A 24,282-nucleotide genomic window follows, 5' to 3' on the forward strand; every position below is an offset into this window, starting at 1 on the left:
AATCCATCACACTTTTGACCAATTCGTGTCCGACCGTCTCTTCTCCAACAGCATACACTGCAAGCGGGCATTGAATCATCCACACTACATTATCCACTATGGATCAGCAACAAGGCCAGCAGGGCCCCATGGGTCCCGCCGGTCGTCGTCTGCACATTGCGCATCGCCGCAGTCCGTCAGAGCTGACACCGCTGATGAGTACGTCGAGCTATCCGATAGCCACTTTGGGCCATTGCTGACAGCTGCACAGTGGAACAGCTCGCCATCGCACAGCAGATCGAGGTCCTCCAGCAACAGCAGCAGCAGATTGCCGCCACGCACCAGCAATATGTTAACATGGGCATGATCCAGCCGCAGCAGCAGCTCGGCAACTTCCAGATGCAGGGCCAGATGCCCAACGTCTCGCCCCAAGTCAACAACTACCAGTTCCCCCAGCAGATGCAGCAAATGCAGCAGCAGCAACACCTCGCTGTCCCCATGGGCGCACCAGCCCAGCCTGGCGCCCACCGCCGCAACCAGTCCGCCCTGCCCCAAGTCGGCATGGGCGGCCCACCCCCCGCTCCTTCCTCCGGTTCGTCTGGCTTCGGCGAGTTCGGTGCACAACAGGGTGGCCAGGGTAGGGAAAACGTCAACCCTCGTGGCCGAGGCGGTGGCAGTGCTGGCGGCTCCGGACACACCCGCCGTCACTCGCTAGCTCTCGCCGACGCGAAGAAGGCTGCCGAACAGGCCGAATCGAAGAGAAAGACCTCGGGCTTCCAGTTCCCTATCCCCGGCTCGACCGAGGGTAGCTCCAACCGCGATGCCAGCCCCAGTGGAAACAGCGCTTCCAACGACACTTCCGCCCGTGGTGGACGAGGTGGCCACGGCCGCAGCCAGAGCATGGCTGTCGGACGCGGCGGTGGAAGTGCTGGCCGTGGCGGTCCTTCCTTCTCCTTCCCAGCTACCAGCGAGAACCCTACCAACCAGAACAACGGACAGCAGTCTGACTTCCAGCGCCGTGGCAGCCAAGGCCATGGCAGGAGCCAGTCTCGCAACTTCGAGGGCAACTGGAGACAGCCCCAGAACAACACCCAGCAACAGCCTACGCAAGACAACCAGTCCCAAAACATGGGCAACTTCAACATGAACCAGACCGCCAATGCCGCTCCTTTCCAGCCTGGCCACCGCACTCGTGGATCGGTCAACCAGTCCGTTGGTTCCCTTGGCAACTTCCAGTACGGCGGCCAGCCTCAGATGCAGATGGGCAACCAGGCCCAGCTTCTCCTGCAACAGCAGATGTTCGGCCAGCCGCTAAACCCCATGCAGATCGCTCATTTACAGGCTCTCCAGGCCGCCCAGATGCAGGGCGGCGGTCTCGGAGGCAGCCAGCATGCGCCGCAGATGGGCATGCAGCAAAACCAGCAGCAGCAGCGCAAGACGCTATTCACTCCTTACCTCCCACAGGCCACCTTGCCCGCTCTCCTCGGCGACGGCCAACTCGTTGCCGGAATCCTCCGCGTCAACAAGAAGAACCGCAGCGATGCTTATGTCACAACTACTGATCTGGATGCTGACATCTTCATCTGCGGTAGCAAAGACAGAAACCGAGCTCTCGAAGGAGATCTGGTCGCTGTCGAACTTCTTGACGTCGACGAGGTCTGGGGTCAGAAGCGCGAAAAGGAAGAGAAGAAGAAGCGCAAGGACAACGCAGACCCTCGCGGCGGTAGTATCGCCGTCAACGATGCCACTACCCAACCTGAGACTGGCTCTGAGGGTGGCATCCGCCGACGTGGCAGTCTCCGCCAGCGACCCACACAGAAGAAGAACGACGATGTTGAAGTCGAAGGCCAGAGCTTGCTCCTCATGGAGGAGGAGGAGATCAACGATGAGCTCAAGCCTTTGTACGCAGGTCACATTGTTGCTGTTATCGAGCGTGTTGCTGGACAGATGTTCTCAGGGTAAGCAAGCACATAATCTTCATTCAAGTACTTCACTAATCACAGCCACAGATCCCTTGGACTCCTGCGTCCCAGCAGCCAAGCCACCAAGGAGAAGCAGGAAGCTGAGCGACAGGCTCGCGAGGGCAACTCCGGTCGCTCCCAGCCAGAGACCCAGAACAAGCCTAAGATTGTCTGGTTCAAGCCAACAGACAAGCGTGTGCCTTTGATCGCCATTCCCACCGAGCAAGCCCCACGTGACTTCGTCGAGAAGCACCAAGACTACGCCGACCGCATCTTTGTCGCATGCATTAAGCGATGGCCCATCACCTCTCTGCATCCTTTCGGTACTCTTGTCGAACAGCTCGGTGTCATGGGTGACCTTAAGGTGGAAACCGACGCACTACTGCGCGACAACAACTTTGGTCCAGATGACTTCTCCGACGCTGTCATCAAGAACGTCGGCTTTGAAGACTGGTCCGTCACCAACGACGGCGAGGAGGCGCTCGAGAGCCGCCGCGACTTCCGCAGCGAGGAGACCTTCACCATCGATCCCAACGGCAGCAAGGAGCTTGATGATGCCATTCACTTCAAATACCTTGATGACGGCCGTGTCGAGATTGGTATCCACGTTGCTGATGTTGCCCACTTCATCAAGGCCAACTCGCTTGTTGACCGTGAGGCCAAGAAGCGTGGAACTGCGGTCTACCTTATGAACCGCACCGTGAACATGCTTCCGCCGCGTCTGTCGAACGACATCTGCTGCCTCAACCCTGGCGAGGAGCGCTACACAGTCAGTGTCGTCTTCAAGGTCGATCCTACCTCTGGTAAAATCTCAGATGATGAGACCTGGGTCGGCAAGGCTGTGATCAAGAGCTCTGGAAAGCTGTCCTACGACGAGGTCGACACCGTTATCAACGGTAACGACGGTCCAGTCTCGGCAGCCCGTGCTAAGGACATCAAGATGCTGCATCACATCTCCCAGAAGTTCCGCCAGGCTCGCTTCGGCGACCGCTCCAGCGATGTCAAGGCTCTGCGCCTCATGTACCAGCTGGACGACGAGAATGTTCCCGTCGAACAGAACATCTTCGATTCTTCCCCTGCCCACGAGTGCATTGAGGAGCTCAGCCACCTCGCCAACACCTTTGTTGCGAAGAAGCTCGCCACTGGCTTGCCAGAGAAGGCTCTCCTGCGCCGTCAGCCTCCGCCTAACCCCCGCCGCTTGACGACCATCGCAGAGCGTATGGGTGCCATTGGCTACGACATCAACACCGAGAGCAGTGGCACTCTCCAGAACAGCTTGTTTGAGGTTGAAGACGATGACATCAGGAAGGGTATGGAGACCCTCGTCATCAAGTCGATGCCTCGTGCCAAGTACTTTGTTGCTGGCAGGCTGCCTCAGGATCAGTACCCTCACTACGCCCTGAACCTTCCCCTCTACACCCACTTCACCAACCCATCCCGCCGCTACGCCGACATCATTGTCCACCGCCAGCTGGAGGCTGTCCTCTCCAACGGTGCCATTGAGTTCACTGAAGACATCGAGGCTTTGGCCAAGACTGCCGAGATGTGCAACACCAAGAAGGACTCCGCCCATGCTGCTCAGGAGCAGAGCGTTCACATCGAGGCTTGCCGCAAGATGGACAAGGTCAGGCAAGAGAGGGGCGGTGATCTCATCGCCGAAGGTATCGTCCTTTGCGTGTACGAGTCCGCTTTCGATGTCCTTATTCCCGAGTGGGGCTTTGAGAAGCGCGTCCACTGTGACCAGCTTCCTCTTAAGAAAGCCGAGTTCGACAAGAACAAGCGTCTCCTTGAGCTCTACTGGGAGAAGGGCGTTCCATCGTCCAACTACATTCCCGAGGACGAGAGGCCGAAGCATGGCTCACTCAGATCCGCCAACGCTGCGGCTGCGGCGCGTGATGCTGAGGCGGCTAAGCAACGTGCGAGGGAGCAGGAAGAGGCCCAGCGCAGGCAGATGGACACTGGAACCATGTCGACCAACGAGGAGGCTGCGTTGTTTGATGATGACGACGATGACGACGACTCCAACGACCTCAACTCGAACATGGCCGGTGTTTCTCTCAACCCTGACCGCCCGACTCAGAGCATGCCTCCATCGCCTACCCGCCGCGATCTTGCTGGTGCTCCTCACCGTGTCAACTCCGACTCGAAGATCGCCCAAAGCGCTGGTGATGCTGCAGAATCCAAGTTGACCAACAAGGAGAAGTACCTCAGCTGGTTCACTCTGCGCGAGCAGAACGGCGACTACATCCAGGATGTGCGGGAGATGACACGCGTCCCAGTCATCCTTAAGACGGATCTGACGAAGAGCCCTCCGTAAGTAATGCCCATCACTACGTTCTGAATGTCACTAACCTATCTTTCAGTTGCTTGACCATCCGATCTCTCAACCCCTACGCTTTGTAGATGAGACGTCTCGCTCAGTCCGACCTGGTATCCGGCCTTTTCGGTAGCTTATGTCGACTTGGTATAGAAAATTGAATGGAGGATACATACTAGGTTGTGCAGGAGGAGATGAACGGTGATCTGTGTATTGTTTATTTGTATGCGACGACGATATCGGCAGTCGCGATATATCGTTGCAGCTCTTATACACAGTAATTTTCCGTAGTACAGTAATGTGTTTATCCCTGCGAGAGCGCCTCTGGCCATGCATAGTTCACTTTGGTTTCTTTTGGTACCCGCCTGCATTGACACCCACTCCCCACATCTCGTTCAGGCCTGGATAAGGCTGCTCAAGAGCCGTACAAGGCGACAAGGCAACGAAGTGAGCAATAGTGTGCCCCCTCATTGACATCCTGATTACTACATTGGAAACGCGGCCTCAGACAAAGATTGGTTGGTTTGAGGTGGAAACATACCGAATCGTGACCTCTCCTCGGCATGATCGAATGTGACAAGCCGCGCTATACAGCATCAGGTCGATGCCGTGCAATCCGAATCTTGACCAGCGGATCTGCGACTTCCCATCCCCTGTCAGAGGCGGTCTGTGTACCTGCATGTGTTTGCTGTAGCGAACGAGAGCCTGACGGCCTGAACCGCAGCCGAAATAGCAGTGGTTCTCCATGAGGCTTGGCAACGTGAAGACGTTTTGGGTGCATCAGCCACCCGATAATCCATCCCTCTTAACCTCTCAACCCATCTGGGGTTCTCTCGGCGCAACACGCAAGCGCTCACGACACCACGATACCCTTATAGAAGTATTTACAATCATGACTGCGCTATGAAATACGGCCAGTAGCTTGATGTTGAAACGTTTCGCTAGCTCTTCGCTGCTGGAAACACACCCCACCAGCGTCATGACAGATGAGGAGCCCGACTGCTTCAAGCCTCAGATGGTGAGCCACCTCACGGATCCGGTCGGAAAGTCAGAATACCGCCATTAATCGCCATGCACTATTACGGTACCCAGGTTTTCTCGAGGGCGGCTCTACTGCCTCCGCGCACGCGTTGGCACTTGTAGGGTTTCATGATAGCCGTTTCGCGTCGCAGGGCCCCGGACCTGCTACATCACATGCCGGCACCACGAGCCCCATCGCCACAAGCCGGGCTTCCTCAGCGGTTGCTACACTGCTAGCGAGCAGTTCCTGGACGATCAATGGGTCGATTTGCCAAGCTTTGAAGCTTGTAGGGTCACGGATCCAGTATGGAGGCCAGTGCGCCAGCGGGAGGCAGTCGTCCGCCACATGGTCAACATCCGTACTCCGAATTTTAAGATGGCGTCTCAGATGGTGCCCAGGAGTTGCAGCTGCTTGTATAAGGTCCATTGGCCGCCCACCTTGTTTCCATACTCGTTTTCAGTTGGATCATCAACGAGCTTCTTCTACCTTCCTACCTAATAATCAACCACATTCCTTACGGTTTACCTTCTTTCAGTCCCTGGTTGGACTTTAGACAATTTTTAATAATCGAATTCAAAGCAAGTCTTTGCTGGCGGTCTCTCTTTACGAACTTGTCTACTCGAAAACAATCCAACAAACCTAATTCAACCAACATGCCTAGCGTATCAACCATCCTCAAGGGCCTCGTTGCCCTGGCGCCTCTCGTGGCTGCCGCCCCCGCAAACTACGCCCGTCAAGAGATGGCTTCCATGTCGAGCGCTGCCGCTTCTGCCACCTCCTCTGCGCCAGCTGCCATCACTGAGACCGCTGGAGGTAGCGAGGCTGCCGCCGCATCACCGGCTGCAGCTGCACCGGCCGCAGCAGGAATGTTGAGCGATGTCGACATCCTCAACTTGTAAGTAGCTTTGGATCAACGATCACAATGAGCTGGATCTAACAGTCACTGCAGCGCCCTGACCGCCGAGCATCTCGAATCGGAATACTACAAGCAGGGTTTCGCCAAGTTCTCCATGTCCGACTTCATGGCTCTCGGTCTGAGTGAAGGTCAGGTCAAGTCCCTCATGGGTGTTGGACAGACTGAGGCCACCCACGTCACTACTCTCCAATCCGCCATTGCAGGAGCCGGCGCAAAGCCCGTCGAGCCATGCCAATACAACTTCGACGCCGCCCTTACCAGCGCCGACTCCATGGTCAAGACTGCCCGTGTCCTTGAGGCCGTCGGTGTCTCTGCTTACCTCGGTGCCGCTCCCCTCGTCAACTCTTCCGACATCCTGTCCGCCGCTGGTTCCATCGTCACTGTCGAGGCCCGTCACCAGGCTTTCATCCGCATCGCATCCGGCGCCGAGCCCGTCCCCGCCGCTTTCGACACTGCTCTCCAACCCCGCGCCGTCTTCACCCTCGCCGCCCAGTTCATCAAGTCCTGCCCCGAAGGCTCCAACCTCAACATCCAGGCCTTCCCTGCCATCGCTCTCCAGAACCCCGAGAAGGCTACCGTTGGCCAGAACTTGAAGCTTGCCGACCCCGCTCAGCCTGCCGGTGCCTCTTTCTGCGCTTTCGTCGGACCGTAAGTCACTCCACACACTCCTTTACGATGAACCGCAATCTAACATCTCACAGTGGCGGCAACCAATTCACCAAGATCGCCGATGGCAACTGCATGGTTCCCCAGGGCCTCCAGGGAGAAGTCTACATGATGATCACCAAGAGCGAGTCCGTTGCCGATGCCGAGGTCCTTGCCGGTCCCTCCGTCATCCAGCCCTCATAGACGTCTTCACCCACATGACGAGACGAACTTTCAGAACGCATTGTCTTTCCCATTTCATTATCATCATTTCCAAAAAGAGAAAAGACAAGGGCTGAACGACCAAGGGGCCAGTGGGCGAGCAGAAGCATTACAGGAGCGAAGGGCGCGACTGTCGAAAGCGAGTATGTGTATATGGACGATTTACCTTTCCTCACAGTCGTTGAAATACAAGCGTTGATCTCAAGAACGGTTTTTTTCCTATCCATTTTCTTTCCTTTTCAGCATGTGGTCAATGGTGGACAGTTGTAGAGAGAGACAGAGAGCACGAGAGAGAAGAGACAACAGGATACCCCCAGCATGGAGGATGGCATGGTAACGGGTGAGCGTCGATTCCGCGAATCGCGCTCAGAAACGGAGGTAATAATAGCAGGGTATAGCATGAAATGAGAACGATTAACGATTTTCACATCTGGAACTGCGGTTGATACAAGTGACATGTCACAGTCTTTTTGCGACGTGGATTGCGACGTAGAGTGACGCGACTAAGTTGTCTTGCGACTGTGACTGTGTTGGTTTCAGCGTCCTCGCATTTTGTCGACGCTTTGGGTTTGGTGCGATGTCTTATTCGGGTTTGAGTTGGTCCGTAACAATGTGATTAATAACACGCCGTGACATTCAAACGCATGTGTACGTTTTCGAAGTTGCGGTGTCATAATCCATCTCTCTACCAGATCTCTAGGCTTTAGTTATGGCCGTAGTTGTACTGTAGTAATTTCAAGATAGCTAGCGGCGGTTTACTCACGGAAAGTTCGCACCTTCCGAAGATCAACCGTCCCCTTCCCTTTTTAGCCACCCGGGCAGTTCGATCCACCAGCCACCTCGTTGCTGATTAGCCGTATGTCGGACCGGCTGCAAAGTGTGGGGATCCCACCCATTCCCCGCCTTGTGCGCGTGTGCTAGAGAACGTCGGCGGTGGCTAAAAAGATATGGTCTAGATGGAGTGGTTGCTCGCAGTTTTCGGCTGCTTTAAGTAATAGTTGCGAGACTGCGAGGTTATGGGCCTGAAGTTGAGATTAGTGATATAAAGGCCTCGTCGAGTGGTGGTTGTCTTGTCGTGCGCCCTTCTTGGTATTGAGGTTGTTGAGCTTGAGGGTGGAAAACGTCATACCTACCTGCCTTTGGAGGAGTTGGGTCAAGCTCGTATCTGCGCGTATCTCTCGTCAGCCCTTTTTACTTTTACCGCTACTCTTGGCTTTATATCCCTCTGACTCCAAAGCTTCGACATCGAACTTCTTCTTCATCCACGCCGTCCCTTGGATTGACAGTAGGTCGCAACTAGTCTGTCAACCGTCGCCATCTCAACAACCCAAACAATGGCACTGCACCACCAAAACGGCACCTCGTCAACTTGCCTCGAGCAGCCCATCGAACTCCAAGACGTATCGAGCTATATCTCCAAACCTCAAGATGCACAGATCGCTAGTTCGAGCAGTACAGGCGGCCTGCGACTCTCGGATACGAAAGGTGCCAGGGAAAGCGATCCGATAGAGAATTTACCGTCGCCAACGACACAAGCGCCAGCCAAATTGGAACGATGGAACCATCCACGATCGAATTTATTCAAGACTATGGCGGCGTTTTGGAGTTTTGTCGTTATGGGGAGTAATGATGCGGCGTATGGTGCTTTGATTCCTTATGTAAGTCAACGTCGTTCTTCTGAGTGTAGAAGTCGCGACTCTTGAGAAGGGGGAAAGAAGCGCGTGCTAACAAACGATTTCAGTTGCAAGAATACTACGGTCTGACTTTCGTCGTCATATCGCTAGTATTCTTGTCTCCACTCGTCGGCTACACAGCTTCCGCGTTATTGAACAACAGCATCCATCTCAAGTTCGGCCAGAGAGGCGTTGCGGTTATAGCGCCGACGTGCCATCTCATCGCGTACATCGTTATTGCGGTACACCCTCCGTATCCGGTCCTCGTTATTATTTTCATGTTGGCTGGGTTCGGGAATGGACTTGCTGATGCGGCGTGGAGTGAGTATCCTAATCTCTTCTTCTCTGTTCCGATAAAAGAGAAGGTGAAGAACAGAAAGACGGAAAATTTCGACTGACAATACAACTCACAGATGCCTGGATCGGCAACATGGCGAACCCAAACGAAGTTCTCGGTTTCCTCCACGCATTCTACGGCGTAGGCGCCGTGCTATCCCCCTTAATAGCAACGACTATGATCACAAAAGGAAGCAGACTACCCTGGTACACCTTCTACTACGTCATGGTACTTTCCCTTCCCTCATCCCTCCTCTACCCCTCCATCTAACACTCGCAGATCGCAATGGCAGCCATCGAGCTCGCCACCTCAACAACCGCCTTCTGGCGCGAAACCGGCGCCGCATTCCGCGCAGCCAACCCGCGCACCAGCGGCACGAAAGACAACCGCATGAAAGAAGCGCTTATCCGTCTGCCCCACGCACGCGTCACGTGGCTCTGCGCACTCTTCCTACTCGGGTACGTGGGTATTGAAGTTGCGCTAGGTGGCTGGATTGTCAAGTTTATGCTTGAAGTGAGGGATGGAGAGGAGTTTGCGAGTGGCATGGTGGCGACGGGGTTTTGGATGGGGATTACGGTGGGGAGGATTGTGCTCGGGTTTGTTACGCCGAGGTTGGGGGAGAAGTTGGCTATTACTGTGAGTTTGTTTCTGGTTTCTCCATTCCTTCCTTCCTTCTTTCTTGTCTGACATGCACTAATTCGGATGCATCAGATCTACCTCCCCCTCACAATGGCCCTCGAACTCATCTTCTGGCTCGTACCCCAATTCTATGTCTCGGCCGTCGCCGTAGCCCTCCAGGGCTTCTTTCTCGGTCCCTTGTTCCCGGCTGTAGTCGTCGCAGCTACCAAGCTCTTACCGCGTCACCTACACGTCGGCGCTATTGGCTTCGCGGCGGCTTTCGGCGGAAGTGGCGCTGCCATCTTCCCTTTCGCGGTTGGAGCTATCGCACAAGCCAAGGGTGTACAGGTGCTACAGCCGATTATTCTGGCGCTGTTGGGCGTGATTCTACTGCTTTGGTTGGGTCTACCGAGGATACATAAGAAGGAGGAGTGAGATATTTGAGGGTGTTGGGAGGATTGTAGGTTCTAGATTTGTTTGCTGTGTAACGGAGTTTACATGTGCAAGGAAACTGCTGACATGCTTTGCGGAATAAACAACTTTGGCTATCTCCGGGCTAATAAATCCATACACGCCAAAGCTTAGCTTGGTTTACCACCCCACACTCTTCCTCTCAATCTTCTCCTCTCTTTCCCTTGTCATCTTACCCTCCTTCACCACCGCGCCAATTTCCATCACACCTACCAATTGCCCAGGTATCAGCACTCGACGTCCCACACTCCCTACAAAGACAAATATGAGAGACTTACCAGTCGAAAGGCCCACCCTATGCATAGCTTTGTCCCACAGGTGGTCTATCGCATCGACCAGGGTATCCATTTCGTGGCTTTGCTCAAGAAGCCTCCAGCTATTCCCGGATGTAGTTGGTGTGACGGCGAATAGTTTCGCGGTGTGGAGGGTGGTAGATGTTACTGACCTAAGGGCTGTGTGCATCTCTGTACGTGCTTTCCTTGCGGTGAAGATGACCTTGTAGCAAGTAGTGTTGTTGGAGCTTTCTGTGATGAGAAGAGGTGCAGTTTCTAGTTGCCGATGGCTTGTTAGCTGGTCGGTTCATGGTTCTCGACATGCCTCATGTTTCATTCTTTTGTTACATTTGGGGCAGACCTGTAGATGATACTACGTGCTCACGTACCGATGATCCACCCTTTGACTGCTTCAGCGAATTGCAATTGCTCCAGTTTATCTAGTCCGGCTGCTTTCGAGCTATTGAACGCGTGACTGTGCTTTGTTACGACATTGATCATCGGCAGTGGCGCTTGTGTCTCGGGAAAGAGGCGTATCGATGGTTTCTTGATGGCGTATTTTGGCGGGGGCGCCGGTTCTTTGCAGGCATTGTTGCTTGCGGAGGTAGAAGTTTCGGAAGAGGAGGAAGGTATGGATGTGCTTTTGATAATTAGGTCATTGATGCGGGCTTTTAGGTCGGCCATTTGCGGGATAAACATGATTGGAATGATTAGAGTGGTTCTGTAGTGAGTTGGAAGGTTCCGGTACGAGAATTAACGTGGAAGAAGGCTGAGAGGAAACATGTGGGTATCTGAGAGTAACAACATGGCGAACGTGGGAAACGTGGCAAGTGTCATGGGTAGCGAGGGCATGTGAGGGATGGTGCGCTGGATGCTCTTGCTCTTGCTCTCAATACGATGGAAGGTACAGGGTGCGGACCAGCCACTGGATCAAGATCTGGACATTAGGTTGATGCATTATGAATTCACAAGGGGAAACTATATTCTACACCTTCGGAGAAGCGACTTTATTACAACTTGACCATTCTACCTGCCACTCTCTGATTTCCAAGACTACAAGATCGGGCCCTCTTCAACTTATGGTTATTGTTTAGCCCTCGCTTCTAGTACGAAGCCACCTCCGCCTTATCTTTCTCTCCCTCGATCGTACCCTCCCTCTCTTCAAAAGCCTTGGCTAAACCCTTAGCCTTCTCCTGTGCAATCTGCATTCCTGCACCTGCGGCAGCTTTGAGTCCATCCGCCATGGAAATCGCAACCTGCTTCATCATGACCATAGTATCACCGCCTGCAAACACACCTCTGACACTGGTCTCGTTGAACATTGCGTTTGCGATCTTGATGTGTCCGCCCATCGCTGGATCCACTGTCTCGACGCCAAGCTGCTCGATGAGATGTTGCGCGCGATTGACCGTAATAGGTCTGTGAACGAGGAAACCGAGAGTGACTGGTTCTCCGGTCTCAAAATGGATTGTGACGCCATCTGTGTGACTGGGGCCGTTGTTGACTAGGCGAACGATCTTCCGCTCGTCAAGCGTTGCACCGAAAGCCCTTGCGAGCTTCAAGGCGTCTTGCATTGGCGCTTCCTTCTTGATGGGTCCGTTGGTAAACAAGGTAATTGAGACTGGTTCGAGAGGTACTGCCATTTGGACCATATGTGCGTATCCGGGATTGTCGAAATCCAGTATGCCGACTGCACTCCCTCGTTGCTCGTAGCCATCGCAAGCTAGACACTGGTATATGTGGTCTGGCCAGTTCTCCTTGTAACCTTGAACGTCAGGAAGGATATCCTTCGAACCAGTGGCCAGGATGATCTTCTTACCCTCGTACGAGTGGCCTTCACTGTCCTTGACTTCGAAGCCATCGTACAAGTCCTTCTGATCTGGCAACGACAGTTGTTTCTTCGATGCATGGGTGATTGTAGCGGATTGAAACCATACGCTATCGTATCGGGATTCGATCTGTTCACGGGCTATGCGGCCGAACTCTCTGGGGTTGAAGTGGTCGCGGGACGCTACAGTATGCATGTGCGTGACACCTTCGTTGCGATACTGTTGGTTGTCGAATACGAGGGCTTTGGTGCGTGTCCTTGCGCAAGTGAGTGCCGCATTAAGTCCTGCAGGACCTGAGCCGATGATGAGTACGTCGAATATCTGGGGTCGAGATCGGAGCGCCATCTTGATGAGGCTTCAATATGTTGCTGTGGAGGCAAATGTATAGGGAGAAGAGGTGTCCTGAGTATCTGGGTATGACTGTAAAAGACGATGTGAGCTTGCGGTGGGTGTTGTGTTTGAGATCAGTCGAACTTGCCTGCTTTATACACCACGAACACCAGCTCCGCGGCATAAAGCTCCGATGCATAACGCTCCGATACAATTTCGTTGTCCAACATGCTCACCATTAAGGTACAGACTGTTTGGAAATATGCAAAGAAGGGACTGTGTGGCGCATAGTATCTTAGGTAAAGTCCCCGATCAATATTAGAGGGGCAGTGACGGAATGTCTCCGAGAAAGTTTCCGGATTGAATCCAGCAAGCTCACCTCTCCGAAATTCCATACCCTACTTATTATCATGTCATTGCTTCACTGTATAGTCTGTATGAGAACGCCGTGGTTATGATAACCCGTGGATAGCGCCTGTGGTGGGGAGGAAATGTCCAGGAAACCCACAGGTCGTCAAGTCTCCCTGATTTGGCGTATCGCGCCCTGCTACAGCGCCATTCTCAAAATCTTATTCCGATATCTCATGTTTGATGAGCTGATGCAGTCAGACTGTACGAAGTTGTGGTGTGGTGATGAAAGGTGAGGACGCGACTGCTCCGAAGGCGCCGTTGCTGCACCACGCTGGTATGAACCCCACATTGGCAGGATAACTACGCCAGATCCAATACACCTAACACCTGGGGATCACGCATGAGGAATATATGTCATAGGCACTCATATGCAGCTAATAGTGCTAGTTATCACGGCTGAAGATGCATCCGCAGCAAATAGCAACGAGAACGTAACTACGAATTGTGTCCTCGTCTCTACCAAGCATCATGTGCTTGATCTTGATATTCATCCGAATCTGGACTATAATCCCTTATACTATACTCCCTTATAGTACTTCCCTCTCGCTCGGCTACATGACAGTTAGTTCACTCCATTAGGTATCGCAATTGTTTAGACGTATGGCAACAACTTCCTATTACCTCCTCAAATCTGACCATGGCCCCACCGAGGAAGTTCTCCATCGCCTTCAGAGGTGTGTAACAACTCTTTTCACCTTCAGCAACCAAATGCCATTTGCTGCAACCAGAATCTAGGTACACTAGCGCTCTTGTACAGTAAATAGCCCGTATTTCGCCCTGATCGTCGACAATGGTCTTTGCACCAGTCAGGACTTCGAAATGGTGGTAATTGGGATAGTCGTGGCTGAATATGGCAGTAATGTGTCCTGTGTAGACGTCAACTGTCCTGTTCCGTTTATGTTTACTTCGCATAATAGGCCATTCATTACTCACGAATCGCTTCAGCTCGCAATGCGGCGATGAGTTGGCAATTTTGAAGCTGTTCCGAGACGCTTTCTTCAGGCGCAGCAGTCATGGCCTTCAGTAGAGTCCGATAATAGATTCTGTCCAACAAACCGCAGCTGATTTTGTAGTCATGTAAACCCTAAGATGTTTGCCCAAGTATGTCACTATTTCGATTGTTGACTGTACGCTTTTCTTCTGGAAGAGCCAAGTCGAAGCCGGCAAATACTGTACAAGAAAGATGTAGACCATTCCCATCTGGATGAGCGTTCATGTGCATCGATCATGCCCTCATGTAGAATCCAGACAGCCTGAGTACTCATCTAAGAGGTCCCCAATTGCGATATGTGCCTTGGCATTATATCCTCGTCTCTCCATATCCAAGAGACATCACGCCGTGTTCGAATGGTATCGCCTCGTCTGCTGATTGCATCGGTCCACCCCATGTCACCACACCCCTCCCGTCCACCGAATATGAGCCTCCAACCTGCCATCTACATGCGCCTTCTCCAACCAGTTGACCCCAGACCCCCTCATTCTTCCTGAGCATGACCTGGTTGTAGCCATTCCTGGGATGCAGAACATGACCCCAAGTCGCTATGCCTAGACCCCATAGCGCGTATAGTTCCCGGTCTTGGTCTACTATTACGTCTACATTCCAGGCCCCGCCGAGTTTTTTGACCCATTCTGTAGTTGCAGCAGGTGTGCAGTGCGATATTGCGACGAAGTGGATGGAAGTGTGCTTGTTCGCAAGGGTTCGGAGCGTGAGGAAGAGTTTCTCTGAGACTGTTGCAGCTATTAGCAAATGTCTAACTTCTACTGTTGCATCCGAATACAGCCTCTGGGATGATGATTACTCACAAGGACATCCGCAAAACCTCAGGAACAGCAGTATAGTCGGCCGCCCATCGGCTGTAGGAAATTGTAACTTGGGATGGCTTTGTGCACGGTCTCCTATGTTTGGTGGCTTGCGCACCGGGTTCTGCGGTGGTGGAGGTGTCGTCCAAGATTGTAGGGCTTTTGGTACACCCCATTGTACGTTTGCGAATGGGTTGGCGAAACCTGTGTCTCCTCCCTCGGCGCCATTTGTGTTCCCTTTCTTCGTGTTGCCATTCCCAAACAAGCCGTCGGTTTTTGGTAGCGATACACCGCCCAGTCCGGCTTTTCGGAGGGCTATCTTTGTCCCTAGAGAACTGAACATGTTTGCTGATGTCGTTCAGCGGTCGTAATTCGGATATATCGATCGGGGGCCGATCTAGATTTCCGCACGATTGTGTAGGGGCTACGCTAAATTATGAAGGAGTGATGCAAGTATTAATCAACCTGTAGGGGAAGCAGACCGAAGGCACTGTGGAATGAAAGAGATGTGCAGGAGAAGTCTCGGTTGTGCCGACATAGTGCTGATCATGTAGCTACGACGCGTCGCGGACCTTGCAGCTGAAACGAAGGGCGTGGCACGGACGGTTGGGGGAGGCGGAGCGAAACAAAGCGGCTACCGGATTTCGACTTCTGGTGGTGCACAGCGGGTTCCATCCTTTGCGACTCGATATGAGAAAGAATAAGATGATAGTAATAACCATTATTACCAAGGTACGATAATGCCCAGGAGGCACGCTGTCACGTGTGAGGACGCTAATACCCATATGGGTAGCGCGGGGTAGGGATTAACTAGGGCTCCATTGATCGGCTCGCACATCCAACCATCAATGTACGCGTACCAAATGCGTCACTATCTAACTACAGGTCTAAAGGCGGTATAATCGTAAGCGGTAGTGACAGCAACACGCGTCGGGTATCCTATCGTACAGACGCCCCATATCTCCACCAACGCCATTTCCATCCCGCTAAACCTTCAGTACTATTACATTGTATCAACCACGGTGCCACAAAGTACGGCGCTCATCGCTTGTATGCAAAGATCGTCCTGCACTCGAGCAAGGTTTGGCGCTTTACACATTCTTGAACGATCTCTTCGTCTTCCCACCACCACTTCGGTTCGTCTTGGGCGTCGTCTACGAAGCTACCCCATATGTCCTTCCAGAAGGCCCGGCCGATGATCATGGAAAGCTCTTCGTTCACATTGGCAGTATCCGAGTCGATAGCGCACGGTAGCGTCATGCTCTGGTTGTCTTCCTGAACGAGCATCTCGAATCCGGCAGCTGTCAGCCAACTGGGGACCAGCGAACATGGCTTTGAGCATCTGAAGTCTCGCTCCAGATTGACGGAGAGTCTGTCCTCGATCCAGGTTCGCATCAATGGGCCGGTAGTCTTGCGTACCGGGGCAGCATCCATGATCCTGATCTCTAGGAAACCACCGGTAGCGAGCAGCTTGTGACATTCGCTGAACAGTTCCGGTAATATGGCAGAGGGTACCAGCGATGGCAACGTCGATGCTCTTATATGCGAGAAGTAGTCCTCTGGGTAAGGCAGTGGAACAGCACCAAGCTTGCGCACTGTCAAGTAGGATACGTTGCCCGGTAACTGAACACGTCGCTGGGGTTTGGTAGTGAGGAAGTGCACTGTTTGGGACGGATGCATTGCCGACAGTTGGTATACCTCAGCTGACATCGACCGTTAGAGATTGCACAGCAGCGTAACGCAAGGGCACAACATGGACTTACAGAGATTACCGTAGAGTTCAAGGATTCTCCCGGTGTTACACTCGGGCTTCGGCAGGGTCCGTTCCCGACCCAAATTCTGCATTTGGAACCCCGTCAACAGCCACAATTGTTTCTCGAGGACCAACTGTTTCTACTATTAGCAAAGGTCTGTGCAGAGTTATAACGACGACACGTACCTCCTCATCAACGTCTCCGCCTGTGCTCCACTGCCAATCTTCCTTCAGTCGGTCCAGGATGACTTTGGGACCGGCTCCCTCCATTCTCCGGATAAATCGTGTAAAACGGCCGAGGTCCGGTGTGGTATTCTGGGCGACTGCAACCTTCTTAGGGGTCAACCGCGACTGCAACTGTATTTCCGAAGGTACCCCTCGTGGAGTGAGACATTGCCATTGCGAGAGAGGCTTGCAGGAGACCTCGGAATTTGCGCCACCGCTCGCTTTTGAGACATGCTTAGCGTCTTCGTGTTCTTTCTCCTGGAAGCTGTCATGCAGCTCGAGTGCTTCAACTTTGGGCATTGCTTCGGTTTCAGCTGGCTGTGGCCACCTACAGACAATAAGCATAAGACCGACGTTGGTGGAAACATTACTTACCCGCTGTCAACCCTCTTCGCTCCTGGCATTGACATTGGCGGGGCACTTCTATCTTCAGGGGTCTCGGAACTGGCACGAGTTCTGCTCGTAACAAAAGATCTAGGACTGACGTGGCTTGCTTGCGTTGCGTCATCGCTGCTGTCAACTACCGGCGGAGTCCTCACCGAGCGCTTTCGGTCATCTGGAATATGTCTTTAGCACACGATCGTGGTACGCTGATGCTTAATGACTTACGTGAGACGCGCGATCTCGTGGAGTCTGTCTTGCGAGAGGACTTTTCACCTTCCAGCTCCGGTACTTCATCCTGTTGCGGATGCAGAGAATCACCAGATGGAAGTTTCGCAGGAATAGTGCCTGTGTATGTCCAGCTAGGGTGCAGCGCGGGATCTTTGAGCTTGTGCGTGCGGGTCAAGTCCAACTCGGCTGGCACGGTCTTCGCGGTTCTCTGAGAATCTGTGGTTTGTCCGGTTGATGGTCGTAGTATCCTGGGTTTTATACTCTTTGCTTTCTTCAGACCTGAAGACCACCATTGCTCACGGTCGGTAGAGCCAGAGTTTGCGGAACTAGTGGACGTTCGTGAAGTATGGATGGAGTTTGACCTGATGGATCGCTCTTTGGTCTTTCGCTCCCTCCGCGCTCCAACAGACTCCGCCTCTTGATCCAGTGGTAAGTCGGTTGCGAACATGTTTGATCACAGCGGCGAGTCTAGCGGAGTGCAGCGGGGCCACTATAAGTCGATCTTTCAAGGGGTGGGAGCGAATGATCGACTGAAGGCTATCCAGCACTCAAGGCTAGCCGCACCTCTCGACGGAAAAGTAGTCAAGTACCTGGGTGGAGGGTGTCGCAACCGTAAAGCGAGTTACGCAACGGTCCCATGTTTCCGCGGCATCGAAACGCTGTCGCACCACTCGGACTGTGGCGTTATTGACCTTTTTAGGACTACTATCAGGGCTTCCCTAATCCGAACTCATGCGCTGGTGCTCTGCCGTGCTTCCTCCACGGCGCAAAACCACTAAGCGCACCGTGAGCTTTCGGGTTGTTGACCATACTGCTGGGGAAAGATACACCTACACGTGGTATGAGCGTGCAAAGCAACGCCTCTTCCATTCGGTTCTTCCCCGAAAAAGCAAATACTCGGGTTGTACAGCAATTGCGACTGGCTGGCTTATCGGGCTCACTTTTCCAACTTTCGGTGTCTCCGCCCAAGGTTTTGCAGAACCGCTTGTGGCTGGATACGATTCGCACATGCCAACATGACGGCTGCTAGGTTGAATAACCGATATGATGCCGCCGACCTTGACTTGCACCCGCGGGCTACGAATTGCAAACCCAATTAGGCCGACGATCACAGTTGATCCCTCTGATCAGTGCCGTGGGATCAAAGACGGACACCGGTGCCATGGACAAAATCAGCTGCAAGGCCGCTGAACCGCCAGGGCGGCGTGAACTGTAAGTGATCTGCTCTTAGTTGCTGTCTGTGTTGTCAGAAGCAATCGGCAAGGGAGAGGCACAAGGTTCTACTAAGGCTTTTAGTCGCCCCGTCATTTTGCTGCAGATGCGGGAGGGGCACCAGACATCATCCCTTTGGCCAGTCATGATGCAGCCTGATCGACATCGGGCGTGCCTGACTAGCGTTAGCTAGGCTCCCCGGCCCCTGACTCGCTTCCGTCAAGCCACGAGAGTACGAGCCTAGACTGCCACACTCCAGCACGCTGCACGAGTCTCCGCTTCAGCTGCATGACAACGCTCCTGCCGCCGTTCAATTCACTTGTACTACGCTTGCGGCGGCCGTCTTAGGTTGTCATGCCGTCACTCCGTCCAAAAGCTTCTTAGATCGTGCTTTTTTCCCTGCCGCGCCGCATGCCTACCCTCGTCGTTCCCGCCATCCCTTACGGCTGATATCACTTCGCCTCGAGTGTGACTGATGTCTAGCCAGCTCGCCCTGTCGTCGATACTTTTCATTGCATTTCTGGAAGGCCCTTTGCTTATGGCCCCACCTTAAGCAATCGCATTGGCGATTGATCAATACCATATACCTTTTCGTTCCGAATCGTTCATGTTTGCTTATACCGGACGTGCGTGACACAAATATAGTCAACGCAGGGCTATCTGCTGCCGATCACTGCATCTCTTATACTGGAGATTGAAACCCCCAACTGGCGGCCAACTTCACGTCTGTTGCAACATGGAGTCCATACGTTCCTCAATCCACTCGTTCAACGTCTATGTCGGCCGGTCGACTTTCGGCAGGATATTCCGTCTCTCCGGTTGTGGGCATGTATGTTCGGCAGTCGTAGTAATATCTCGAACATGACTGACTGTCTTCGCAGAAAGATGAGATCCTGCATACGAAGTTCACCACCGAAGTGCGGGCAGGACTTACGTCCTTCTTCACAATGGCATACATCATCGCGGTCAATGTAAAGCTCTCCAAGGATTATGTCTCGCAATATACTAACGAGCCTAGGCTACTATCCTCGCTGATACAGGCGGTAATTGCGTGTGCAATGATGCCACAGACCCTCTGTGCTTAACGAACACGGAATACCTCATTTGCAAGCAGGGTAGGGAACGTCCATACTCTCAACAACTTCAGCTGATCCAAGCTCAGATTTGAACCGCAACCTCATCACCGCTACAGCGGCCGTAGCCGGGTTCAGCTCTTTCCTCTTTGGGTTCTTCACCAACATGCCCGTGTGCCTTGCACCGGGTATGGGCCTCAACGCATACTTCGCCTACCAGATCGTCGGCTTCCATGGCCAAGGCCTCATTTCCTACAACCTCGCGCTCACTGCCGTCTTTGCAGAGGGCTTCATATTCATCTTCCTGTCACTAATTGGCATGCGACAATGGCTCGTCAAGATCATACCAGTATCGCTCAAGATCGCCGCGGCATGTGGTATAGGCCTCTTTCTTGCAGAAGTCGGACTGAGCAACAACGCGGGCATTGGTGCCATTGCGGGCTCAAAGAGCACCCCACTTGATATCGCGGGGTGTCCTGATCAATACAAGGATGAGTTTGGCTCATGCACAAGTCACAAGATGACTTCACCTACTGTAGGTCATATGATGCCGGCTCAACAAACATCGCTAACATGTCTCGCAGATGTGGCTAGGCATCCTTGGTGGTGGTATCTTGACAGCCTACTTGATGACATACAAGGTCAAGAGCGCCATGATTCTAGCTATTTTGCTCGTGTCAATCATCTCATGGCCGTAAGCTTTCTTCATCATCTCAGTCAAGCTCAGAAGACTAACATGCATACAGACGAGGCACTTCAGTCACTTTCTTTCCCTACACCGAGGTCGGCGATAACCGCTTCGAGTTCTTCAAGAAGGTCGTGGACTTCCATCCCATCAACCGCACGTTGAACGCCCTAGACTGGAACGTCAACGCCGCACCTGGCCATTTCGCACTCGCTCTTTTCACTTTCCTATATGTTGACATTATCGACTGCACAGCTACGCTCTATTCCATGGCCCGTTTCTCTGGAGTGGTGGACGCAGAGACCGGAGACTTTCCGCGATCAACGATAGCCTATTGCACAGACGCATTCTGCATCTCCATGGGTGCACTTCTCGGCTGCTCACCCGTCACTGCCTTCATCGAGAGTGGAGCAGGAATTGCAGAGGGCGGGAAAACAGGACTGACTGCCATGACCTGTGGCGTCTGCTTCCTCATCTCGATGTTCTTCGCACCTATCTTCGCTTCGATCCCACCATGGGCTACTGGAAGTACTTTGGTTCTCGTAAGTCACCTGGCACCACCTCCATATTGCTAGCGTTAACGTAAATATAGGTCGGTTGCCTGATGATGCGACAAATCTCCTCCATCAACTGGCGATACATCGGCGACGCCGTCCCAGCCTTCGTAACCGTAATGTTCATCCCATTCGGATACAGCGCAGCCTACGGTCTTATTGCGGGCTTGATGGTGTACACGGCACTCAACGGCATGATCTATTTGACAAAGCTTATATCCGGCGGATACATCGTTCCCGAAGACGAAGATAATCGTGAATACTGGACTAGTAAGTTTCATCACATCGCGCATCCCATCTCGCCGCACTTTCCCATCATCAAATACCAGCCGCTAACTCAGGAACCCAGTCAAACCCGCCGGCAGACTCCCCTGGTTTATCTCCGCATCCCAGAACCTTGCCGATCGCGTGCGGGGAAACGACAGGAGACAAAAGTCCCCGGATGCGCTCTCCATCCGAAGCACGGAGTCGGAGTGGAAGTACCATGATCGCATTGGCTCGAACGGATCGAATCGCGAGCTCGACTCTGTCGTCATTCAAGCCTTGCCCACTGATCCTCGTCGGGAGAAGGTTTTCAGGTCCATGGGGAGATGATGGCGCCTGTGATTGGCAGGGGAACTATCTTGTTGATTTAGAGTTTCGCGCTTGTGAAATGAAATACCACGAGTCATTTAACACTGTGTTCGAGACTACTATTTTCTGCCCATGCCGTTATTTCGATGTCATGGCATTTGATGATTAGAAAACCACATTGAGCACTGGTTCGAGGTCGGTGCATCCCGCACGTATGGGGGTGGTATGGACTTTGGCTCACGATCTCTGGGCCGGGTCAACGCCTTCGCTCGACTTTTGGTTCGGGTCCGCGGCATTGATACTAGTCTAACTTTGCTCCAACCCTCCCTCTTCCCCAACCTCACTCAGGCGACAAGAAGCAAGAAAGTAGCACTTTGCCCAGCCAGGGAAACTCAGCGAGACACTAGGCAGTCCCTCCGAGATCGACTCATTGCTTTCTTGCTTTTTTACTTCTAGCCGTACCTGCCACGAAAACGAGATCTACAAACTCTAAGGTTGGCGCAATACCTTCCGAGCCGCGGATTCGCAAGCAGCACGGCTGGGGTGCAGATCGCTGCCCTGTTAGAAGGGGTATGCAGCGGCACTTGACGCGTAAGTAGAGCACTACCGCTTGTCTAACAACAGTCCGCAACCGAACGTGCATTGTCTGATCATGCCATCATCGAAAGTGTCGGCGCGGCTTTATCGATAGTAACCAAAAAGCAATTCAGTGCTGATAATTCCAACTCCACAACGCCTCTCGTGTATCTGAGGAAAACGAATTGCAACTACCTAGGTACCCTTTCCCAGAATAGTACATGCGTGCGGGACTCGCATTAACGTCGACTCTATCAACTCTGGTACGGGTCTGCGGCATGTGTACCCAGCTCAACGACGGAGATCACATTGCTTTTTGTAAGGCTGAAAAAGACAGTTGTATGACATCTCGGCAAGTAAGCATAAGCTTGCCTCGCTTCCACCATCGTCGTCTTCCCAAAGTGGGAATACTCCACACCCATCGCAGAAACCCAAACTAACCCCAGAGCGTGTATAGCGACCTCTTCTCGTACCCACTCTCGCTTCTGCAACACCAATTCGCGTCTGCACGTCTTTCTTTTCCCTTATCTCAACTCAACACAGCATGCCGCCATCGACCTGCCACACAGAGCCAGTAACGTAGCTCGCGTCGCTGCTTAGCAGGAATTGGATGATTTTCGCTATCTCAATAGGGTCGGCGCGTCGGCCGAGCACGGCGTTGTTCGGGAGTTGGAAGCCAAGTTCTGTATCGAGGGCGTCCATGAGGGGTGTGTTGACAAAGCCTCTAAAGTAGCGTCAACGTCAGCGACCGGCTCTCCTCCAGTGGCACCATTGCGCGCGCGAAAGAACGACCTAGGAGAACACGGAGAGAGTTCCTTTGAGTGGTGGAAAGAAGAACTTACGGTGCGATGGCGTTGATGCGAATTCCAGTGTGCTCCTGCTCCCTTGCAGCAGCTTTTGTGAGCCCAACGACGGCATGCTTCGAGGCGCAATAGACGGAGCAGTTTTGCTTGCCGACAAGCCCTGTTATCGACGCAGCGTTCACGATCGACCCGCCTGGCACACCTGAACTTGCCACACGCATGTTGCGCAGCTCGGCTGACATACAATTGAACGTGCCTCGGACGTTGACTGCGAAGACGGCCTCGTAGTCCGCGGCGTCGAACTTCGCCGCAGTTTCGAGTCGACCTGAAATTCCTGCGAGGTTTACTGCGCCTGCATGATGCTCATGTCAGTCAAAGCACTCCTGCAGATGTCGACTTCGCCAGGCACATTCATGCCTTGAAGACAGGACGTTGACATACCGTCGATTTGCTTCAATCCAAACCTCGTCGGCGCATGCGCCAGCCAATGCTCTACCTCTTCCCTAACTGTAACGTCCACCTTCGCCCATATCGCACTCGCCCCAAGCTCCCTCGCAATCTGCGACACTGCTTCTTCATTCTTGTCTCCCAGCGCGACCTTTGCTCCGCTTGCAACCAGCAGTGTAGCCGTCGCACGTCCGATGCCTGACCCAGCCCCGGAAATAGCAAAGAGCTGCCCCTTGATACTATAGGGGGGCCCAGACTGTTTCTTCTCTTCACCTGAGGATGTGCGCGGGTCCTCAGGCATGGTATCGTCGGGCGATGATGATCGTCCGCGATGGAGAGTGCGACAGGGAAGACGATAGGGATGGGCGCGAGTGCTAGACTCGGGAAGATGCCGAGACGACGTTATCGTGGCGGCTTCTGTCTAGAGGTATAGCTGTTGATTCGAAACGTGCGAAATGATGATGTGATGACCTTAGCGATAGGTATGTCTGTTGACGTTCGGCGCCTATTCACGCACGGGAAGCTGTGAAGTGTGGTGGGATGCTCGACAGCATTTGCGCCTTCAAATGCCTGGATATGTATGGGCAGGCGCCATGCGGTGTGTTGCAGCACGACATCTTGTGCTGGACGGCGGTGACGATGCACACTCTTATGCACGGCAAGTGTGGTGGGCTCAAGGCTTGATTGGGCAGTCTCATGCAGGTCGAGAACTTCAGGCGCCGTGATATACCGTTGAATGGGTTGGATAAGAGCCTCGACAAGTAGAAATCAAGAGCATGTTGGCGCTGGATGTCACGATGCAACTTGGCTGTGATATCGTGGCTGTCTCACGTAAGCCAACATGGGGTGCAATTCGTATCGCGTTGCTCAGGTTTGTCAACGCATACTACTATTTCTTGACAAGTAAACATTCTATGAGATAATGTGACCTTCTAGCTGGGCATTGCCTTTAGTGGTTGTTCTGGTG

General features: G+C 53.2%; 8 protein-coding genes across 8 annotated transcripts; 4 read left to right on the forward strand and 4 right to left on the reverse strand.

The window, feature by feature from the left end:
- Positions 1-98: 98 nt before the first annotated feature.
- Positions 99-4,343, forward strand: J4E88_003179 (uncharacterized protein; the record flags this gene model as incomplete). The annotated part of the gene is made up of 4 exons (XM_049396832.1): positions 99-198; positions 251-1,937; positions 1,989-4,253; positions 4,304-4,343. 4 exons carry the CDS (start codon positions 99-101, stop codon positions 4,341-4,343), a joined length of 4,092 nt encoding a protein of 1,363 aa, XP_049257174.1.
- Positions 4,344-5,931: 1,588 nt separating this feature from the next.
- J4E88_003180 (uncharacterized protein) lies at positions 5,932-7,043 on the forward strand (the record flags this gene model as incomplete). Its single annotated transcript, XM_049396833.1, has 3 exons — positions 5,932-6,173; positions 6,228-6,842; positions 6,896-7,043. 3 exons carry the CDS (start codon positions 5,932-5,934, stop codon positions 7,041-7,043), a joined length of 1,005 nt encoding a protein of 334 aa, XP_049257175.1.
- Positions 7,044-8,395: 1,352 nt separating this feature from the next.
- On the forward strand, positions 8,396-10,124 carry J4E88_003181 (uncharacterized protein; the record flags this gene model as incomplete). Its single annotated transcript, XM_049396834.1, has 5 exons — positions 8,396-8,719; positions 8,803-9,055; positions 9,148-9,299; positions 9,351-9,707; positions 9,783-10,124. The coding sequence occupies 5 exons, from the start codon at positions 8,396-8,398 to the stop codon at positions 10,122-10,124; spliced, it is 1,428 nt and encodes a 475-aa protein (XP_049257176.1).
- Positions 10,125-11,535: 1,411 nt separating this feature from the next.
- On the reverse strand, positions 11,536-12,606 carry J4E88_003182 (uncharacterized protein; the record flags this gene model as incomplete). The annotated part of the gene is made up of 1 exon (XM_049396835.1): positions 11,536-12,606. One exon carries the CDS (start codon positions 12,604-12,606, stop codon positions 11,536-11,538), a length of 1,071 nt encoding a protein of 356 aa, XP_049257177.1.
- A 1,696-nt stretch (positions 12,607-14,302) lies between these two features.
- On the reverse strand, positions 14,303-15,145 carry J4E88_003183 (uncharacterized protein; the record flags this gene model as incomplete). The annotated part of the gene is made up of 2 exons (XM_049396836.1): positions 14,303-14,730; positions 14,806-15,145. The coding sequence occupies 2 exons, from the start codon at positions 15,143-15,145 to the stop codon at positions 14,303-14,305; spliced, it is 768 nt and encodes a 255-aa protein (XP_049257178.1).
- A 698-nt stretch (positions 15,146-15,843) lies between these two features.
- On the reverse strand, positions 15,844-17,840 carry J4E88_003184 (uncharacterized protein; the record flags this gene model as incomplete). The annotated part of the gene is made up of 5 exons (XM_049396837.1): positions 15,844-16,505; positions 16,566-16,689; positions 16,742-17,108; positions 17,156-17,336; positions 17,390-17,840. 5 exons carry the CDS (start codon positions 17,838-17,840, stop codon positions 15,844-15,846), a joined length of 1,785 nt encoding a protein of 594 aa, XP_049257179.1.
- A 2,003-nt stretch (positions 17,841-19,843) lies between these two features.
- J4E88_003185 (uncharacterized protein) lies at positions 19,844-21,510 on the forward strand (the record flags this gene model as incomplete). Its single annotated transcript, XM_049396838.1, has 5 exons — positions 19,844-20,212; positions 20,262-20,371; positions 20,424-20,904; positions 20,955-21,186; positions 21,266-21,510. The coding sequence occupies 5 exons, from the start codon at positions 19,844-19,846 to the stop codon at positions 21,508-21,510; spliced, it is 1,437 nt and encodes a 478-aa protein (XP_049257180.1).
- Positions 21,511-22,599: 1,089 nt separating this feature from the next.
- J4E88_003186 (uncharacterized protein) lies at positions 22,600-23,932 on the reverse strand (the record flags this gene model as incomplete). Its single annotated transcript, XM_049396839.1, has 4 exons — positions 22,600-22,789; positions 22,908-23,202; positions 23,310-23,689; positions 23,928-23,932. The coding sequence occupies 4 exons, from the start codon at positions 23,930-23,932 to the stop codon at positions 22,600-22,602; spliced, it is 870 nt and encodes a 289-aa protein (XP_049257181.1).
- Between the last annotated feature and the right edge of the window lie 350 nt (positions 23,933-24,282).

This window comes from Alternaria novae-zelandiae (genome assembly GCF_023758075.1).
Source record: "Alternaria novae-zelandiae strain BMP 2774 chromosome Unknown scaffold_5, whole genome shotgun sequence".
NCBI classification, from domain to species: Eukaryota; Fungi; Ascomycota; class Dothideomycetes; order Pleosporales; family Pleosporaceae; genus Alternaria; species Alternaria novae-zelandiae.